Raw genomic sequence first — 21,511 nt, forward strand, 5'->3', positions numbered from 1 at the left:
GTACCTCACATGGTGCCTATCTCATAGCAGGCATACAAGAAATATGTGGTAAAACTGAAGTGGTTATAGGAGAGGAAGCTAGAGATGTGGGCTGTGCGTTTCCAAGAGCCTTGTAGAACAGGCTAAGGAATCTGAACAGCCGGGCGTGGTGGCTCATGCCTATAATCCCAGCACTTTGGGAAGTTGAGGTGGGTGGATCACTTGAGGTCAGGAGTTCGAGACCAGCCTGACCAACATGGTGAAACCCCGTCTCTACAAAAAATATAATTAGCCAGGCATGGTGGCGGGCGCCTGTAACCCCAGCTACTTGGGAGGCTGAGGCAGGAGAATCACTTGAACCCAGGAAGTGGAGGTTGCAGGGAACCGAGATCGCACCATTGCACTCCAGCCTGGGTGACAGAACAAGACTCTCAAAAAAATAAATAAATAAAAGGGAATGGGATGCCCATAATGGGTTCAGGCATACTTAAAGGATGACTCAGCATGGAGAAGGGCTTGAAAGGATGCAAGACTGGAAACAAAATCCCAGTGAGATTATTACAACAATCCATGGACAGATGGTAGTGGCCTGGCCTATGGTGACGGAATGGAGAGAAGAAAATATAGTCCAAAAAAGGTAGCAGAATTGACAGGCCTCATTTCCTCTTCAGCTCCAGGGTAGGGAGAAACCCAGGATGGCTGCCAAGTTCGTGTCTTGGGCACCTCATGTGTGGTAGTGTGGCTGACTGTGAAGAAGCAGGTTTGGGGCACAGATAAATTCACTTTAAACACTAACCTTATGTCACCTTTGGGTCATCCAAGAATTGTCAAAGAGGCAGTCAAGAGGTCTGAGTTGGAACACAGGCTTGGGAGACAGAGACTGGCACTTTAAGATAGATCACAGAGGCCAGGTGTGGTGGCTCACGCCTGTAATCCCAGCACTTTGGGAAGCCGAGGCGGGCGGATCATGAGGTCAGGAGATCGAGACCATCCTGACTAACACGGTGAAACCCCGTCTCTACTAAAAATACAAAAAATTAGCTGGGCGTGGTGGCGGGCACCTGCAGTCCCAGCTACTTGGGAGGCTGAGGCAGGAGAATGGCGTGAACCTGGGAGGTGGAGCTTGCAGTGAGCCGAGATCGCGCCACTGCACTGTAGCCTGGGCGACAGAGCGAGACTCCATCTCAAAAAAAAAAAAAAAAAGATCACAGAAAGTGTTGAGGGAAGAAAAGAGAAAAGCAGTCACCAAGGGTTGGACAAATCCATCCTTTACACAGGGATGGAGAAAAAGGAGAAAGCCAGAAAGAATACGTTCTCATGAAAGCCAAGGGAGGAAAGCATTTAGGGACAAGAATGGTCAACAGGGTCAAGCTGGAGAAGAATGCCAAGTCACAGCATCATGTTCTGGTTTGGTTGGTTTTTTCCTTTAGGGTATTGATCATAACCTGTAAAGCTTCTTTTTTTTTTTCTTTGCCCATCTCCTCCTAAGACTATATAAGTAACATGAATATTTGTTCCCTATTGTACTCCTATCGCCCAGTAGAAGACTTGTTGCACAGGCTGGGCACGGTGGCTCACGCCTGTAATCTCAGCACTTTAGGAGGCCAAGGCGGGCAGATCACGAGGTCAGGAGTTCGAGACAAGCCTGGCCAACATGGTGAAACTCTGTCTCTACTAAAAATACAAAAATTAGCCAGGTATGGTTGTGCCCGCCTGTAGTCCCAGCTACTCGGGAGGCTGAGGCAGGAGAATCACTTGAACCCAGGAGGCAGAGGTTATGGTGAGCTGAGATCGTGCCACTGCACTCCAAGCTGGGCGACAGAGTGAGACTCCGTCTCAAAAAAAAAAAAAAAAAAAAAGACTTGTTGCACAAAGGTCTCCAAGGTCTCTGTTGAAGAAATTGATGAAGGATGGATGTATGAATGCTTCAGGAAGGAAACAATACTGAAAAAAAACTACAGATGGAAAAGGCAGCGATAATACCCAGGTGAAGGGCCCGAGATGGCAGAGAGGATGGAGCCAGGGTTGGTTGGTCTTGGATGACACAGAGACATCAGGTGGATCATTTCCCATCAATCCTCCTCCCCAAGAAACAGAGATTTTTAAATTGTTTCCTATGAGGTTCTACATTGTCCAGACAGTTCACTATTCCATGGAGAAATGAATGTTTCCATTCCTATTGAGACTTTGTTGCGGCCGGGCACGGTGGCTCACGCCTGTAATCCCAGCACTCCGGGAGGCCGAGGCAGGCGGATTACGAGGTCAGGAGATCGAGACCATCGTGGCTAACAAGGTGAAACCCCGTCTCTACTAAAAATACAAAAAAAAAAAAGACTTTATTGCCAGAAAACCATGAGTAAGTAGGTTGGGAATGGGGCTTCTCTGAGAATTTCAATTCCAGTCCTCTGCATCATGAGCACCAGGATCTCAAGAAGTTATTTCACCCCAACAACCAATTGTGTACCATCCTATGAATATGCTTCAATGCTTTAAGATAAGTCAATGTACAAACATATGCCCTCAGAAAGCAGGAAAGCTGGAAGAGTTATTCATATTAACAAATAATTAGTCACTTTTTAGTCACTGTAAGAGTCACTCACAGCACTAAAGAGGCCAATCCCTTAGTTCACATAAAACCCAACTCAATTTATAAATTGTGACCTCAAAGTCAACTTTCTAAAAATACATTTGGCATCTGCCTTTCCCTGAAAAATAGATCTGCTCCCCCATTATCCCCACAATGATAGACTACATTAACTATGTCCTAATTAAATGTTCTAAATCTGAAATTAAACCCAATGGGGGAGTGTGGGGGAAAGCCTGCATCTTCATAAGGCTGCCCTAATTTACTTAGTGTCAAGGGCCCAATTGACCTTTATACCTCTTTAAATCAATCAATTAGCTGGGACAAACCTTCTCACTTTCAAAAGGAGGCTGTAAATAGGATGAGATTTCATACCAAGGACTTTTCAATAAACAAAATCACAAGCATCAAAAGAATGTTTGTCCTGGGAGCTGCCAAGGAAGGTGAACTGGTAAGAGTAAAAAGGCTCTGGACCAGGAACGAGAACCATATTAGCAACTGGCTTTCAGGAGATCAAAACCATTATCTTTTCCACTCTGCCCACTACCGCCTCACTTCTGTTCTTTCGCTCAGTGTGTGGCACCACCCCACGTTCGTACACCAGCAACCACACAGAGCCCAGCATAGTCAGTTTTGTGAAGGTGCAAAGAAGGAAGGAGTCGGACTGCCGATGTCTGAATCCAGCCTCTATCACTAGCTTGAGCAAGGTGATTTCCTGGCTTTAGGTTTCTTATCTATACAGTGCGGACGGACGGGTAACAGTACTCTCCTTACGGGGTTGTTCTGAGGATTAAATGGATTAATAATTCTAAGTACTTGGAACATCGCCTAGCAAACAGTGGGGAAGAGTTTCTCCATTTCATCATTCTCATCACCACCGTCACTGTTTGACCTTGAGCAAGTCACTGTTCACTAGGGGTTAAGTTTCTCCATCAGTACAATGATGGGGTGGATGAGCTGATCTCAGAAAGATTCCCACTAGCTTAACTCCTCTCTAATTCTTTGAATCCTATTACAACACCCTAAATCCTCCTAAGCTCTAAGACCAGCCACAGGGAGTGAAGGTTATGCTGGTTCTTTCAGATCCCGAGGAGGTGTTTCAGCCCATGCAGCAGCAACTCCTCCCAGCCACAGGCTGGTCCTATAGTCCAGACTCCAGCCTGTCAGCCTTGATTATAGATATTAATTGTTCAGAGATCAAAATATTCATCATGCTATTCAAAGCTGTGGAAACAGCACAGGCATAAGAAAAGGTCACACTTTTTAGAGGAAAGAAACCAGAGAGAAAGAGATGAGGAACAAATCAAAAGACCAAAGCAAACACGACAGACCAAAAATACACCTTGCCTATGAGGCTATTTATTTAGCATCCTTCCTCTAATAGCAATTAAGAGAACTTCAAACTACAAGGTGGCTTTGTAACAGGGGAAATTTTCCCTACCTTGAAGCGCGGCCCTCTCGAAGTGACTTCCCTTGTCTTCAAAGTCAGCAGAATCTTCCCTGGGGCACAAATGCTATGAAGCCAACTGTCTCAGGTAGAAGTATCTTTCTTAGAAAGCACTACTTACCCAACATTTACTTAACCCCCATTCCGCCCAAAAGTAAAGACAGAGTTCAGGATGATCAAGTCCCCTTTTCTTTTTGGCCCTCAGTTTCCGTGTCTATAAAACGGAGGAAGAAGTCAAGCCACCTAATTTTCAAGTTTCCTGGCAGCACTAAAATTGTAAGAATCTGTCCATGATTTGTACTTTGCATGATAAGAGGTTTTATTTTGCTTTTTAAATGAAGTCTTGAAAAAAAGTTCATAGTTATTTGCCAATTTCTGCCTAAAGCTAGACTTCTTGGGTTAAATCGTCACTTTATTAGTAGCTCTGTAACTTTGGGCAAATTACTTAACCTGTGTTTCAGATTTCTCATCAGTAAAATAAGGATAATAGTACTAATAGAGTTTGGATATTTGCTATCCCAACAACTGGTATCTCATGTTGAAATGTAGTCCCCAGCGTTAGAGGCGGGCCTGGCAGGAGGCATCTGGATCATCGGGGCAGATCCCCCATGAATGGCTTGGGCCATCCCCCTGGTGATAAGCAAGCTCTCACTCTGAGCTGTTGAGAGGTCTGGTCATTTAAAAGCATGGGGGCACCTTTTCCCCCACGTTTACTTGCTCCTGCATTCGCCATGTGAAGTGCCTGCTGCCACTTTCCTTCCATCATGATTGGAAACTCTCTAAGGCTTTACCAGAAGCTGAGCAGATGCCAGCACTATGCTTCCTGTACCACCTGCAGAACTGTGAGCCAATTAAACCTCGTTTTAAATTACCAGTCTCGGGTATGTCTTTACAGCAATGTAAAAACAGCCTAATACAAGTACCTTCCTCATAGTGTTGGTGTTAGGACTGATTTAGCTAATATATATAAAGTACTTAGAACCACACCTGGAACATAGTTCGCAATATTTTAGTGTGGTTATTATTATTTTCAAACGTTTTCCCATTCAAAGAGAAAATGTATTCAGAAGACAGTACGCAGGGACAAACACACACACAGCAGGGAACCTGGGTTCTAGTCACGATTGTGCCCCAAACTAGCTGTATGCTGTGGATGAACCCCCACCCTTCTCTGGGTTCTCAGAGCCGGCTGCAAAAGAAATTTCCTGAAAGTATTCAGATCAGAGGTGATAAGTTGACAGGCGGTGTTCTGTCTGACCTACAGTTTTAATCCCCATGGTGTTTCTTTAAAATCTGATTTATTCTCAGTACTTAAAATCTGGAGATTTTTCATAAAAATCCAAAACATCCGAAGTTCTACTGGCCCAGACCCTCAGCCCTGGGCCCTTGGCTGTCGTTCATAAAGTGGGGTCCCTCAACCAGCAGCAGCTGCATCACCTGGAAACTCATCAGAAATGCAAATTCTCAGGCTCCATTCCAGCGTTACAGAATCAGAAACTGTGGAAGTGGGGCCTGACCATCTGTGTTTCAACAAGCAGGACACTGATACACACTGAAGTTCCAGAACCACTGCAGTGGAGGAACAACGGGCAGTGGCCCCATCAGACAACAGGGACAAGAGGTGATCTCCATTTCCCAACGTACCCTGCCTCCCTGGTACCCCTGACTCATACTGAGGAGTCGGCATTTACTGAGCCACCCACCACCCTCATCTTCCTTACCGTCCAGTCCCTGGGAGGTCTTGGGCTCGGCAGCTCTGGCCTAGGTGGACCATCTTTCTCACAACAGGGTAATGAGCCCGCAGGCACCATATGCCCATAGGACTGTGTTGTTCCCAATCAAAACTGTATGAAAAGCAGGCTGTGCACACCAAGGGCACAGTTGAAAGAACAAACTGTTGAGTTGCCTTTATTAATCACAACACAATCCGCACGAGCAGCTGCTATTAAGAACAGCTGCAGTGCTAAAACGGTGATCTTGAAGCAGCCTAAAACCGTGCTTACAGCTGAATGCCCATCAGGCACAGGCACACTTGCAGTCTGCTGGCTTAGCCCTTCCTCCCGAGCCTCACTCAGTGCCTTTCTCCAGACCAGAAATCATCCCCTTTCCATTCCTTGTGGCAGGGTGGGATGGGGTAGAAAAGGTTTTGTTTTGTTTTTAAATTATTGCCAGCTTGGGCAACATGGCAAGACCCTGTCTCTGCAAAATATTCAAAAATTAGCCAGGCGTGGCCGGGCGCCGTGGCTCACGCCTGTAATCCCAGCACTTTGGGAGGCTGAGGCAGGCGGATCACGAGGTCAGGAGTTCGAGACTAGCCTGACCAACATGGTGTAACGCCGTCTATACTAAAAATACAATAATTAGCCAGGGGTGGTGGTGGGCACCTGTAATCCCAGCTACTCGGGAGGCTAAGGCAGGAGAATCGCTTGAACCCAGGAGGCAGAGGTTCAAGTGAGCCGAGATCATGACATTGCACTCCAGCCTGGGTGACAGAGCAAGCCCTGTCTCAACAAGAAGAAAAAGAAAAGAAAAGGAAAGGAAAGGAAAAGAAAATTACTGTAAAATGAAGAATGAGGTGAGTTTCAAAGGATTTGAGTTTGATCCCACCTCACCCATTTAGTGATCCTGAGTGAGTTACTTAACTTCTCTTGATGATGGTTTCTTCCTGTGTTAAAATAGATAAAACAATAATACTTACTTCCTAGGGTTGCTGAGGAATAAATCCAATCAGATTATACATATGAAAGTATTTTGTAAATTGTGGAGGACTAGATAAAAATAGAGGCTTATCAGCATCATCGCATGAAAGCTGCAGTTTGAACCATAAATCATAAAATGTAGAAGTCACTGTTTCTGGCCTAGGACTATCAGCGGTAAAATCTGAGAATCACATGGCCACGGAGGGCCTTTCGAGGACTTGTAATCCAACTTTTCTACATTCCTCCTACTCCACCCCCGCCATCCCTGAATGCTATTAACAGGAGTCTAGCAAAAGTGTGGTCCCACCTGGAAAACCTTTACCCACAGGAAGCAGCTCACTAAATGCCAAGGCAGGCAGCCCCACCCCATCATAAGCCTTATCTGAACATAGACCATTCCTCCTTACGGAGACCAAATTAAACTTGCTGAAATTTCAGCTGCCTTGAAAGCTCCTTTCAAGTTTACCCCTCACCTCAGGGCCTTTACACCTGCTGTCTGTCTACCTGGAATACACTTCCACCCAGTCTTCAGATGGCTGCTGCTGCTGCTGCTTCCATTTCAAACGTCTCTGCCTCAGGGAAGACTTTTTTTTTTTGAGATGGAGTCTCACTGCTGCCCAGGCTGGAGTGCAGTGGCGTGACCTCGGCTCACTGCAGGCTCCGCCCCCGGGGGTTCACGCCATTCTCCTGCCTCAGCCTCCCGCGTAGCTGGGACTACAGGGGCCCGCCACCTTGCCCGGTTAATTTTTTGTATTTTTTGTAGAGACGGGGTTTCACTGTGTTAGCCAGGATGGTCTCGATCTCCTGACCTCGTGATCCGCCCGCCTCGGCCTCCCAAAGTGCTGGGATCACAGGCATGAGCCACCGTGCCTGGCCCAGGGAAGGCTTCTCAATCATTCTTCACTCTATCCTACCTAGCTGCCCACCATCATCGTATTCTTTGCTTCTTGTTCTTTTACAGCACACACCCCTGTTTACTTGCATGCTTAATTTTGTTAAATCCTCCAGAGAACAGCAGATCTATGGAGGTAGTGGTCTTGGTTCTTATTCACTACTCTGTGCACTTACATAGTAATTGCACCGGTAATTACACTAGCACATGGCAGGCATGCCAACATATGTTGAATGAAGTTATGAATGAATGAATGCTTAACACCATTCTACACACATTGTAGATATTCAAATACTAGTTGGAAGAGACAAAAGCCTAAACAAGACTTATACCAACTCCCACTACTGACTTAACTCACAAGTCTTCTTGCGTTAAGGAAAAAATATAAAATATAAACAAATTGAACAGTTCCCCATGCCAGCTTTATTCATAGCAGCAGTGTCCCTAGTTATCTCTTTATCTTGTGTAGAGTGAATTCATGAAAAGGCACTTAAGTGGATGAAAAACAAATAGCTGTTTCCTGGAAACAGGGCCTCACAGAAGGGCATAATTATGAACAGTTCTTAAAAGAGATCACTCAGCTGGCAAGTACTTACTCAGGTCTATTGTAAACACTGTCACAAGCCCTAAGGACGAGTTGGGCAAGGCCTAAAAATCAGACCTAGGGAATGAATGTCTATAGGGCTTGTATTTACTCATTCCACTCTCAATCAGATTCACCCCCTACATACCCTTGGCTCAGGTGGAGAGCAGAGAGGTCCAAAGAGGAATGAAACCTACTATCCTTCCCTTGTGTACGACTACAGAATCAACCCCCGCAACCCAGGAAAGATGGCTAAGGGTAAAAAAGCCTATAAGCTCTTTGCAGGTGATATACTGACTGTGGCAGAAGACACCCAATAGCTGGGAGTCTTGATCTACAACCGATTCTGTGACCTAGAACTCAGTCACATCACCTCCCAGAGACTCAGTACTCCCATCTAGAAATGGGGATTAATACTTCCTACACAATCTTTCTCAAAGGCCTGACCTAAGGATACTACCATACCAGATGTGAATATTTATTGTCAGCTATAAAGCAGTGTGCAAAGGTAAATTAGTATTGATGGCAAATAACAGTAGTTTCTAATAATAAAGAATTCCTACAACTTGCATTCCGGATTAACCATCCAAACACTTGGAGGCACTTGGAGGATGACTGACAAGCACACTAAACGCCATAATGAGAAAGATAACATGTGCCCACTGTGCATTCTGGAAAGCCCTGAGTATGGGTGTGCCAGAGGTCCAGAAGTACCCTCACATGCCTGTGAAGAAACACTGGGGTCCACACAAGAAAGGGAACATTCCTATGAGTCATGAGTTGCAGTTTGCTGTTCCCAGTCAACAAGCTACAGCAATCACTATGGACATTTCTTATATTGCCCTAGGATAGGTCTTAAGGAATGTAGAAAAACTTGCCCTACATCCGTCTGCCACATAAGGAGATAAGATCAAGATTTTGTGGACTCCAGAAAACGATATAGCAAAACTCAATGGACGTTTAAAAATCATAAAGAGACAAGGTTAGAAAGTGCTAATTTCTCAGAGACTGCAATAAAAAGCGTCACTGGGAAGAGCTCTTTTAAAGAGTGACTCAAGTCACATCACACTAAGTGAGCACCTACTATGTGCCTGACCGCCTGGGTGCTGCAAAGATAAATAAGCCAGGGATTCTTTAAAGCATGGGAAAGAATAGGCTTAGGGCCACAAAAGGGACCAGGCATTAGGAGGAAACACTGGAAAAGTAAATTTTTTTTTTTTTTTTTTTTTTTTTTTTTTTTTTTTTTTTTTTGAGACAGTCTCCCTCTGTCGCCCAGGCTGCAGTGCAGTGGCGCGATCTAGGCTCACTGCAAGCTCCGCCTCCCGGGTTCATGCCATTTTCCTGCCTCAGCCTCCTGACTAGCTGGGATGACAGACGCCCGTGACCACGCCCAGCTAATTTTTTGTATTTTTTTTTTTTAGTAGAGACAAGGTTTCATCGTGTTGGCTAGGATGGTCTCGATCTCCTGACCTTGTGATCTGCCCGCCTCGGCCTCCCAAAGTGCTGGGATTACAGGCATGAGCCACCGTGCCCGGCCAAATTTTCTTCTTCTCTATTAGGAAGGCTTCATGAGTCAAGTGGCATTTGAGCTGGGAGAGAAAAATAAAGCTGACATAAGGTGTCAGAAGTCCATCTGTAGAACCTGGGACATTTAATTGTTTCTGTGACATGGATTCTCTCGACAGACTGTAGAAGCTTATAGATCCCTGCAGAGAACAGCATATTTAAGTGAATATGATAATATCACACAGGATTTCCAAGAAAATCAGTTATTAAAATACAAAATGCAGCCGGGCACGGTGGCTCACGCCTGTAATCCCAGCACTCTGGGAGGCTGAGGCGGGAGGATCACGAGGTCAGGAGATCAAGACCATCCTGGCTAACACAGTGAAACCCCCGTCTCCACTAAAAATACAAAAAAATTAGCCAAGCATGGTGGCGGGCACCTGTAGTCCCAGCTACTCAGGAGGCTGAGGCGAGAGAATGGTGTGAACCCGGGAGGCGGAGTTTGCAGTGAGCCAAGATCGCACCACTGCACTCCAGCCTGGGTGACAGAGCGAGACTCCATCTCAAAAAATAAAATAAAATAAAATAAAAATACAAAATGCGTTTTTAAAGTAAATTTGTGATAGAGTACCCTATGTGATTATTAGTGCCTTAAATAATAAAATCTAGCAGCAAGTCTAATATGCACCATAATTTCAAAGCAGCAGTGAGCATTTTTTGAGATATCTGCAACAACTGTAATGTGAAATAAAAATGCCTGGGATTTCTATTGGCAACAAAAACATATGTACCACTAATAACACTACGGTTTCCCATCTATATTTATAATGAAAGAAAATGCTATATTTAAGTTAGAGGTTAGTACAAATAAAGATGTCCTTTTTTCCCCACTCAAGTTCACAGGTTCCATGCTGTTTCCATGGACCCAGGTTAGGGAAGGAACTCTGATAGAGAAAAGAGCCTTGGCCAGGCGCGGTGGCTCACGCCTGTAATCCCAGCACTTTGGGAGGCTGAGGTGGGTGCATCACTCGAGGCCAGGAGTTCAAGACCAGCCTGGCCAACATGGCGAAACCCCACCTCTACTAAAAATACAAAAAATTAGCCAGGCATGGTGACACGCACCTGTAATCCCAGCTACTCCAGAGGCTAACGCGGGAGAATCACTGGAACCCGGGAAGCAGAGGTTGCAGTGAGCCAAGATTGAGATTGGCCACTGCTCTCCAGCCTGAGTGACAGAGCAAGACTCTGTCTCAAACAAACAAACAAAAAAAGACAGAGAGAGAAAAGAGCCTAAGAGCCTAAGCAAAGAAAGAAAGTGAGAAATATGGGGTGTGTGTTACATGACAATGTAGAACATGCAGAGATAGGAGACGGTATGGAAAGGCAGATAAAATCCTCGGAAGATAGCGGATAAGGTAGGTACAATCCTCGGAGGTCACCAATGTGAGAATTCATTACTCTCAATTATTAAATAATAGAATAGAGGTGGGGCATGGTAGCTCATGCCTGTAATCCCAACACTTTGGGAGGCCAAGGTGGGAGAATCACTTGAGCCGAAGAGTTCAAGACCAGCCTGGGCAACATAACGAGACCACCATCTCTACAAAAAAAAAAATTAAAAAAATTAACCAGGCATGGCTGTGCCCTCTGTGGCCCCAGGTACTTGGGATGCTGAGGTAGGAGGATCTTGAGCCCAAGAGGTCAAGGCTACAGTGAGCCGTGATGGCACCATTGCACTCCGGCCTGGGCAACAGAGTGAGACCTGTCATTCATACAAATATACATAAATAATAGAATGTGCTCTAAGTTCTAGAAATGCATCTTCTTTGGAATAAAAAGAGATGAATGAAAGAAGCTAGGAAAACATCATTCTACAAGTTTCAACTTAGAGCTCCTCTTTTAAAATGTAGAGGACAGCATACTGATAAATTGACTCCTAATAAAAGAACATGGATCCCACACCATCCCTGTTATGTAAATGTATGCATATGTCTGGGTGTAAGCATATGTATAACACAGATGTTTAGGAAAAATGTGCATCAAAATATTAACGGTGATCCAAGTTTAGGAGTGATTTTACTTTTTCCTTTGCATATCATTGGAAAATGGGCAAAATTAGGCCCAACATAGGTTAGAAGACTTAGGGTAAAACACATACCACATAGTACAAAACAAAGCTGGTACAAGAACTCAGAAATTCCCTTTTCTCTTACTATATAAAAGCTTTCAGATTCAGAACTGAATGCACCTGAACACATGAAGAATATATAATTATTAAACCCAACTTATATATTTAGAAACTGAGGCTTAAAGTCTGAGTGACTTGCCCAACGTCACACAGCAAATATTAATAACCAGAGATTCAGAGGTAAAATCTGGGTCTCTTGGCCCTCCTGAGTGCAGGATATTGTCCTTGTTAAAAGCCAGGGCTTTGTATTCATCCTGACCCAGGTTAAGTCCCACCTATGCCACTCACTTGCTGGTAAACTTGGATGAATTTCTATATTTTTCTAATTCTAGGGTTCACCAGAGTTTTTTTTTTAACCTCAAAGTGTAATGGTGATGATTAAATGATATAGTAAAGTCCTATTACAACCTGTGACATAGCAAACACCCTTGTCTCACTCACTATGCCTCTCTGTTTCTGTCCCAGGTGGAAGAACTCCATTATTACTTTCCAGGAGCAGACAGACATTATCTGCTCACCAGGCTCAGCAGCTTGGTTCTAGTCTCAAAGGTCAACTGGGATCATGCTCATTGTGCCTAGAACAGAGAATGCAGAACATCAGGCCTAACACAGGACAGGATGTTGACGTGCTGAGCAGCTGGTGGGGGGATCTCTGGGGATTCGGATTCAATAGGTCTGAATGGGAGCAGAGATTTTGCATTATTAGAATCTAATATTTCTGTGAATTAAAAAGGGGCTCAGCCTAACTGTGAGCAATGCATTATCCAGTGGGTGGCATGACAAGGAATGACAGGACTGTCAACAGTTCTAGGCCTCTTCTCTCAAGGACAAAGGGCAGCCACTGCCCAGAACCACGGAGGAGGAATTGAAACCATCCAAACTAGCACAAAAATGAATGTTTAGAGGGATCCCCTGCCCTGGATACATAATGTTCTCCGAGATAGAACAAACTTCCGAGATGATCCTGTCCACTCTGCAGACACAGCACACAGTGAATACAACTCTCGGGAACTTCCCAAGCACATGGAGGCCCACGAAACACCAACGCACAATAAATTCCCACGGTGAATCCTGCTGGGGGAATTCATTAAGAGAAAAGCAGCAACCAAAAGCTGGAAAGGTAGGGCTTCAAAATTCCCCGCCCTGGAGAGGTAGAAAGTGCCTAAAAATACGGTAGGTTCAGGAGCACCACACTGCGCGTTTACATCTTCGAAATGGCCACATGGCACTTACTGGCCTGAGAGGAGAAACAGCCAGCAAAACATCCTGCTAGAATTGGTGGGCAAAGGAAGCAGGGGAGGGTCCCTGAAGGCCCTTATGAATTCTCAAAGGTTTTGATCACCATCTTACCCTCAGAACCCTGCATGCTGATTGGCAAACACTATTACATTCATTCAGTATTTGTCAAATGCGTGAAAAAAACAGAGGGAGAGAAAGAGGGACAGAGACAGGAAGACAAAAAGAAATTATCTCAGGCGGGGCATGGTGGCTCACGCCTGTAATCCCAGCACTTTGGGAGGCTGAGGTGGGTGGATCACCTGAGGTCAGGAGTTCTACACCAGCCTTGGCCAACAACATGGTGAAATCCCATCTCTACTAAAAATACAAAAATTGGCCAGGTATGGTAGTGGGCGCCTGTAATCCCAGCTACTCAGGAGGCTGAGGCAGGAGAATCGCTTGAACCCAGGAGGCAGAGGTTGCAGTGAGCCAAGATCATGCCACTGCACTCCAGCCTGGGCAACAAGGGCGAAACTCTATCTCAAAAAAAAAAAAGAAAAGAAAAAAAGAAATTATCCTTGCTCCTCCAGTCTAGGCAGGCTACTGAGTGTAGTATGTCTCACCCAAAAGTGATGGAAACTGATTGCTACTACAGTAAAAGGAACATGAGCTTCTGAGTCAGGAATAACTGGATTCAATCTCCAACTCTGAATGATCTTAGCCTAAGTTCTTGACTTCTTTCTTTGAGCCTCACCATTTCATCTTTAAAAGGGGGTAACAGCACCTATTTCGCTTCCAAAATAGGCATGATACTTATGCTTACACAGTTGTGGAAAAAAGATTACATGAGCTAATGGACTTAGGCAAAGTAGCTAGCACCATGGTCAGCACATGGTATGAGCCAAAATCCTCCTGGGCTACCCTAATTGTACTGCATAGTTCTTTCAGATGTCAAGCTGCAGAAATAATTCCAATTTAAGTTCACTGGATTTTCTAAGAAAGTATATTTTTATCCCAGCACTCTGGGAGGTCGAAGCAGGAGGATTGTTTGAACTCAGGGGTGTGAGACCAGCCTGGACAACATGGCGAAACCCTGTCTCTACCAAAATTACAAAAAACTAGCCAGGCGTGGTGTTACACGCCTGCACTCCTAGCTACTTGGGAGACTGGGGTGGGAGATCACTTGAGCCTAGGAAGTAGAGGTTGCAGTGAGCTGAGATTGTACCACTGCACTCTAGCCTAGGTGACAGAGTGAGACCCTGTCTCAAATAATCAAATAAATAAGTAAATAAACATTTCTTTAAATAATAAACTCATGTATATATTCTTTTTTAGTTAGCAAAGTAATTTCACATTCTGACATAACAGTTCTGAAAAACAATGCTTACTGTTATCCATGTTTAATGAATGAAAAAACTGGCCAGGCATGGTGGTTCATGCCTGTGATCCCAGCACTTTGGGAGGCCAAGCCAGAAGGATCACTTGAGGCCAGGATTTTGAGACCAGCCTGGGCAACATAGTGAGACTCCATCTACATAAAAATTTTAAAAAATAAAAAATTAGCTGGGCATGGTGGTACACATCTCTAGTCCTAGCCACTAGGGAGGCTGAGACAGGAAGATAGCTTACACCTAGGAATTTGAGGCTGCAGTGAGCCATGATCATACTATTGGCACTCCAGGCTGGACAACGGAGCAAGATCCTGTCTCAAAAAAAAAGAGAAAGAATACTAAGACCACACAGCCAACAAGAGGCAGACTGGGAATGAAACTATAGATTTTAACATTTTATTATAATTACTATGATTTTCTCAATCAAAAATTCAAATAGGAGATCTTATTATAGAATACTTGAACTCAGACTGTTCCAGAAATCTACTTATATTATGCTAAAACTTACAGCTAAAATCGAAACAAAATCCTGAAAGAAGTGATTTTTTAAAACAAAGCCTTTCCTCTGGATTTTATGCATCTATTCTTAATAGTCTCAAGTAGGAGAAGAGGAACATGTTTTAGAGTAAAGCTGACCTGAGTTTTAGTAGCATCTCTACCATCTATTAGCTACGTGACCCTGGATATCCACTTTCTTAACCCCACTAAATTTCAGTATCTTCATCTATGTAATGGGAAAGCAATACCTCCTCAAAAGTCTATGTGAAGTTCCTGGCCCTGAGAAGACATTAGTAAATGATTAACTACCTTAAAAATCATGCCATGGTACCGACCACTTGGTCTGTAGGTTAGGTGACGGCTTGTCTCTTTCCTGCCTTCCCCAGCATCTGCATACCCTCTGTTCTGCATCTGTTCAATGGGGACACAAACCAGTCTCTATCGAACCTCACCAGGGAATGAAGATAACAAAAGAGCTGGCAGAGACATTATGCAAATACCAAATATTATTAAAACATTAATGAACTCCGGCAAGTTCCCTGAATTTTGATAAATGGTGTTTATTACGCACTGCCAGCCTTTCGCACAGTCTGGGCTCTGAGATATTAACTAGATAATAACACCAATCATTCTCCTAAAAGACCAAGGTATAGAGGAATAAGAAGTGAATCTAGACAATTGCAGCTAACACCTGCCTCCAAGAAAAATCAGAATCTCTGTACAAACAGAGAGCATCAGGACAGATCCCGGAGATCACAGTGACCACCAGCAGGCTCAGATCAACCCCACAGCCTGTGCAGAACCCTGCTTTGCTAAGACAGTGGAGTGTCTTGGTGTTGACAGGTCATCGATTATGACAGCTGTCTACCACCTCCTTGCTCTTCAGTGTAAAATGCCTCCGAACTAGACAAAATAAAAAGGATCTGTGAAGCTGGAGGGGCTTCAGACTTGGCTAACAATCTTACACAAAAAGAGAGTAACATGCCTCACCACCCCCCACCCCCGCCCAACTGCCTGAAACCTGAGGCAGTATTTTTCTCAGCTCCACTAAAGAGGCTTGTACCCAATTCGTGATTGGCCACTTCACTCTGTGTGAGGGGATAATATCTGTAAGCTGCTAACAATCCTCAGGTGCAGCTCGGATACAGCACAAAGCCAAGAGGACTTGCCCCACCCCCACACCCCACAACTCCCTGAAATGAGGGCCTGGTGCCACCCAAGTGACACCTTAACAAGTTAGGGGTCATTAAGAGACCTCATTTGCATAGTCATTAAAGAACCAAAGCTGTGGCAAGTGAAACAAAGTGTACAAAAAAATGATTTTGTTCTTTGAGCCAAGCCAAAATCTGCTTTAGAAAAAGTAAATCTACATAGGAACCCCTTGCTGTCGCCAAACCTCCACTTGTCTAGAGCAGCCAGCATCTCATTAAAGGAAAGCAAGGAACTCGCAAATGAATGCAGCACCACACACAGGCAAGCTCATTTCGCCATCTGCCTTCTAGTGTCCAGAGGGGCAAAAGGCTTAAATGACACTCTCCTGAATCTTCTCTCCTATAGGTGGCAATGCTAAATTCCCAGGGGGCAAGAAAGACTGCCTGCAAGGTCAACTGGGTAAAAAACAACAGAGGCAAATCTAGTTTACCTGTCAACGCAATGCCACCCATGACATTAAACACATGCAAAAATTAAGCACCCTAGAATAAGTTACTTTTTTATATTTGGATAAAAGCTTTGCTGATTCAGTGTATCAGCTTTGGAGTTAAGCATAGAAGTTCCTAATGAGCCAGGCACTTAAATTTACCCTCCCTACATTATCCCATTTCCTGACCTATGACTACCCTAACTGGTGGTGACCCAGTACCTTCTTCTAGTAAATGACCTACGCAAGTGACATCAGAACTGATCTGGGGGCTGTATTAACACGATGGCAGACTTCCATTATTTGTGCCACAGAGAAAGGCTATGATTAACAACTTAAGTAACTGCCCTCAGCCTTCTGTGTGTGTCCCCACCTTCCTGACAATCACTGTGTTGGCTTTTGGCTTTGTAAGCATTTTAGGCTTCCCTCTGGAAGCTCACTCCCAAAAGGTTATGAATTTAAATATATATATATATTTAATTCATCTATTCATCTAAATAGTTGAACGGTCGAATCTCTCAATAAAGAGTTTTTCAACCCCATACGCAACGTAAGATACACTTGGAGAGTGCGGCGCAAAAGGTAAAAAGCAGCCTAGAGTTTTACCATGTTTCATCCGACTTCCCAACGCGTGAACAACTACCAGCGGACACAGACACGTTCAGTCTGTATTACCCCCTCTTTGGGAAGTGAGGAAGAAGAAAACCTAGAAGGAAGAAGGTATCCCAGGATAGAAGCAGCAACAGCCGGCTGAAACCCAATTAGATTGCAGGAGAGAGAGAAAAGTCCTGTCTTACTCTGTGGCCAAGAGACCTTTTCCAATCAAATTTTTCAACACCTGGAAAACTGGCTGATCTATTTGTAGAGAGCACACAGAGACGTGCGTTAGAGCAGCGCTATCCTGGAGTACCAGTTCTGCGGAATATTGACCGCGGGCCACGCACCGCATGACAGCCACGGATCCACTGGCAGAGCCACAAGCTCTGGTTGTAACCCAGGCGCCTGGCAAACTCACACTACACCTCAGTAGCAATAATCCCAACGGCAGGACACCTGGGGAGGGTGGGCTCGGTCTCCCGGGCCTGGCTCAATTATGTTCCTTTACCCAGCATTCAATCATGTTTTAGGAGCCGTAGGTGAGGGGCTGGAGGTGGGAGTGGGGGGCACATTTTCTAGCCGCCGACGTCCCCGCGGTTGGAAACTCTGGGCACCTCTCTCGGCCAGCGCTAAGACAATACACAAAGAGCAGGGAACCGGGGCTCCTCTGCGGCCAGAACTCCGCGCCTAGTCACGGAAGAGCTGGGAATTAAGAATTCCGAGCTCTGCGAGAGCCCTGAAGAAGCACCGGAAATGCTTCCGAGCGCTTCATAAGAGAAGTCAATTTGCAAATCAAAGTTGCAGGAACTCCGGACGCCCAGACTACTTCAGCGGGTTACTCGGGAACACCCAACAAGTTTGGCCACCGGGGGCTCGGCATGACAGCGCCGCGCCGCGAGACGAGAGAAGCAACTTGTCGCTCGGGCGCCAAGCCAGAGCCCTGAGCCGTCTCCGCTCCGAAGCTCGGGAGAGCACCCAAGAGCCGGCGTCGGGAAAGCGGAGGTCCCTGCCTCCGGCAGCCAAATCCCTCAACTGAAGGCACCTCAGGGGCTCACCTGGACTGCACTCGCTTCCAGGGACTTCCCCCAACAGTGCAACGCTTCACCGCGAATGCCTCACCTGCCTGCCAGCCCCCGGTGGCGGAGAAATTAACAAAAGAGCAAGCGAACAGGGGGAAAGGGAGATCCGGCGTAAAGTATAGTAAGGAGGGGAGGGCAGGCAGCTCGGCTTTCGGCGGAGAAAGAAGAGAGAGGCGGAACAGAGATGGCTTATACCCAAGGCACCGGCTCGGGAAGGCAACGAGAAGGGAAGAGGTCGAGAAGGGGGAATGGGTTTTCTACTCCGCTTCCCATCACACACACGCGCACACACACCTCCCCCTTTTTCCTCCTTACCCAGCATGGAAAAGATGAAATCCTTGGCTGTGTGAATCTCCAGCGCTCTCTGGTCGTCGTATTCCCGCTGGTCGTGCTTCGTAAATTCTTGGATGAGTTTGTTCAATTCCTCCACCCGAGCTCCCGACCTGAAATCCAGCTCCGGGAACGCAGGCTTGTTGTTACAGCCCAGGGAGGCTGCCTTGCTGGCGGTGGGAGCCGCCATCTTCATGCAAAACGCGCCGAGTAGCAGCTCCGCGGCAGCGCAGCACCCACCCCCGCCCCCCACCCCGCCCCCCTGGGCCTCCTCCCCTCGCAGGCTCCCAGGCTTTGGCCCCGGCCCGTGGGCGGGTTGGCGGGCGGGCGTCTGGGCGGGCAGTCCCCCGCTCCGTGCGCTCTGGGCGTGCGAGCTTCGGGAGGAGCTGGACTGCAGCGAGGGTGCGTGTGTGGCCCCGACACCCTTTTCTCCGGCCCCACGCCCGCCCCGATGCTGCGCGTCCCTGCCCTGCCCTGGCCCTCGCTGGCAGCGGCAACGGCGGTCGGAGAGCCAACCGGAGCCTCCCCCGGGCGAGGAAAGTGAAGTGGAAACAATGTGAAATTCACCAGCTCTGAAATCAACAAGCTGCCGGCTCCGGTGTTACGGAGCCAGCACCAGCGTCTCCATTTAAAGGGACAGCGCACCCAGTGGAAAGGAAAATAAATAAATGACAGAGGTCTGCGCGCATATGCCACTTGCCAATCCGTACTTGGGAAGACGCGCGAGGTGTGGATGCACTCGTTCTCTACCTCCACGGCCGTCCCCCCATCCCCTTTCTGGGCAGGGTTTGCCAAGCGCATTCAAGGAGAAGAAAGTCTTCCTCCGTTTGATTTTAAGGGCGGTGTCCTGGGGGAGGACATCTCTGTGCGCGTTTACCTCTCTATCCCAAGAACTCCAATACCTTTAAATAGTAAAGGAAACTGCCTTAAGGAATATGAAACCTGTCTTCTACCCTTTTCCTCTTGTATTGCCAAGATGATAGGATTGAGCGTATCAAAAAAGAGGGTCCACATCTAAACCAGTATTGGCACTCCCACTAACCCCTAGAATATCCCTACCTTTGTCCAAGGTAATTAATGACCTGAATAACAGCTTATTTATCTTAATATATAATGAGTTAATGAGATTCAACCTACTCTAATATAAAGCTAGGGAAACTAAAGTGTGGGTGTGGGAGAGGGGAAACAATGAATTGCCCCAGGTTCCAAGAAATGTTGAATGACAAAAGGAAAATTTTCTCATTCAACAGATAAAATTTGAGTACGCACTATTTGCCAGATGGAGTGACAGAATGTGACAGTGATAGCCAAAAGACATGGCTCCTACCATGGAGTTAGGCTTACATGACAAGGCAGGTTCAATCTAAGTCATAGTCCTTTAGGCAGAATAGTCTCAGAGGTGGTTTTAGTGTTTATGGGGTATATCATTCAAACACTTAGGAGGCCCATTGGCTCTGAGAATCATAGGTTATCTTCCTCCTTAATTCTCCAAAATCTCTCTTCTCTATCCCACAGTCCCTGATTTAGATCAGGTCTGTTTCACTTTCTTACCCGAGTTCTCATGGCCAAGAATACAAGTTGTTTTGTTAGACATGGAAGGAAGTACAGGCTCTTCCATGCCTTCCCCTATAAAATGGGAATAATAATTCCTGTCTCACAGGTTGTTTTAAGGATTACATAAGATAAAACAGCTCAAGCACTTAGTACAAGGACTGATATAATAAGTACTTAGCTATTATCAGCTTCTACTATTATTGTTATTAATTCTTTCACTTTTCCTCAATCTAGTAACAACTTGTTGCCAGAGTGATCTTTAGAAAACACAGATCTGACCACTGACCTCCCCCTGGAATTCCTCTCTTCTTTACTCCGTTTACACCAAAACCAATTCGCGTCTGCCTTTTTCTTATAGCTTTCCGGAGACCCTCCCCTCAAGCTGGTGGCAACTTTTCCTTCCTCAGAACCTACTCTCAGAAGCTTTCATATGATGCTAATGAATTTTGACCTTGCTTCATCATTGTTTTTTGTTTTGGGGTGTGTGTGTGTGTGTGTTTGTTTGTTTCTGAGACAGGGTCTTCCTCTGTAGCCCAGGCCAGAGTGCAGTGGCACAATCGTGGCTCACAGAAACCTCAACCTCCTGGCTTAAGCAGTCCTCGCATCTAGGTTTCTCAAAGGGATTACAGGCATGAGCCACCACAACTGACCACTTCATCATTGTTAATGCAAGTTTTAGACTAAAAGATTCTTGGGGATGAGGGCTACATCTCATTCATCTTTGTATTTCCTGCAGCATATGGTCCTACCTTCGGAAGGGTCCTCTATGTTTATTGAATCAAGTAATGAGTGAAGAATTGTGGCATAACCAGTTAATTTCTCTTACTTTTGGTTTCCTTCTCTTTGAAACACACTTCCTCACCCACTCAGTATGAAAGAGAGAGGATCCATGCCTAGATAAATGCTAGTGGACTGATGAGGAAGTGACTTAAAAACTCTGGTTTTTAGGTGGGGCATGGTGGTTCACGCCTCTAATCCCAGTACTTTGGAGGCTGAGGCGGGCAGATTGCCTGAGCTCAGGAGTTCGAGACCAGCCTGGGTAACACGATGAAATCCCATCTCTAGTAAAAATACAAAAAATTAGCCAGGTGTGGCAGCGTGTGCCTGTAGTCCCAGCTACTTGGGAGGCTGAGGCAGGAGAATTGCTTGAACCCAGGAGGAGGAAGCTGCAGTGAACCGAGATCGCACCACTGTACTCCACCCTGGGTGACAGAGTGAGACTCCGTCTCCGAAAAAAAAAAAAAAAGCAAGCCCTGGCTTTTGCAGCTCTGCTATGCTGCCCTGACTTCTCATCCTGAGAGGATATTAACATTACCTGGGCAGTACT

General features: G+C 45.8%; 1 protein-coding gene across 1 annotated transcript in view; it reads right to left on the reverse strand.

The window, feature by feature from the left end:
- Positions 1-19,235, reverse strand: part of MB21D2 (Mab-21 domain containing 2) — a 121,233-nt gene extending 101,998 nt beyond the window's left edge. The window contains exon 1 of the mRNA XM_003256665.2: positions 18,616-19,235. Within this exon, the coding sequence (XP_003256713.1) occupies positions 18,616-18,826 (211 nt within the window). The 5' untranslated portion in view covers positions 18,827-19,235. The remainder of the gene's footprint in view (positions 1-18,615) is intronic.
- Between the last annotated feature and the right edge of the window lie 2,276 nt (positions 19,236-21,511).

Source organism: Nomascus leucogenys, chromosome 11 (assembly GCF_006542625.1).
Source record: "Nomascus leucogenys isolate Asia chromosome 11, Asia_NLE_v1, whole genome shotgun sequence".
NCBI classification, from domain to species: Eukaryota; Metazoa; Chordata; class Mammalia; order Primates; family Hylobatidae; genus Nomascus; species Nomascus leucogenys.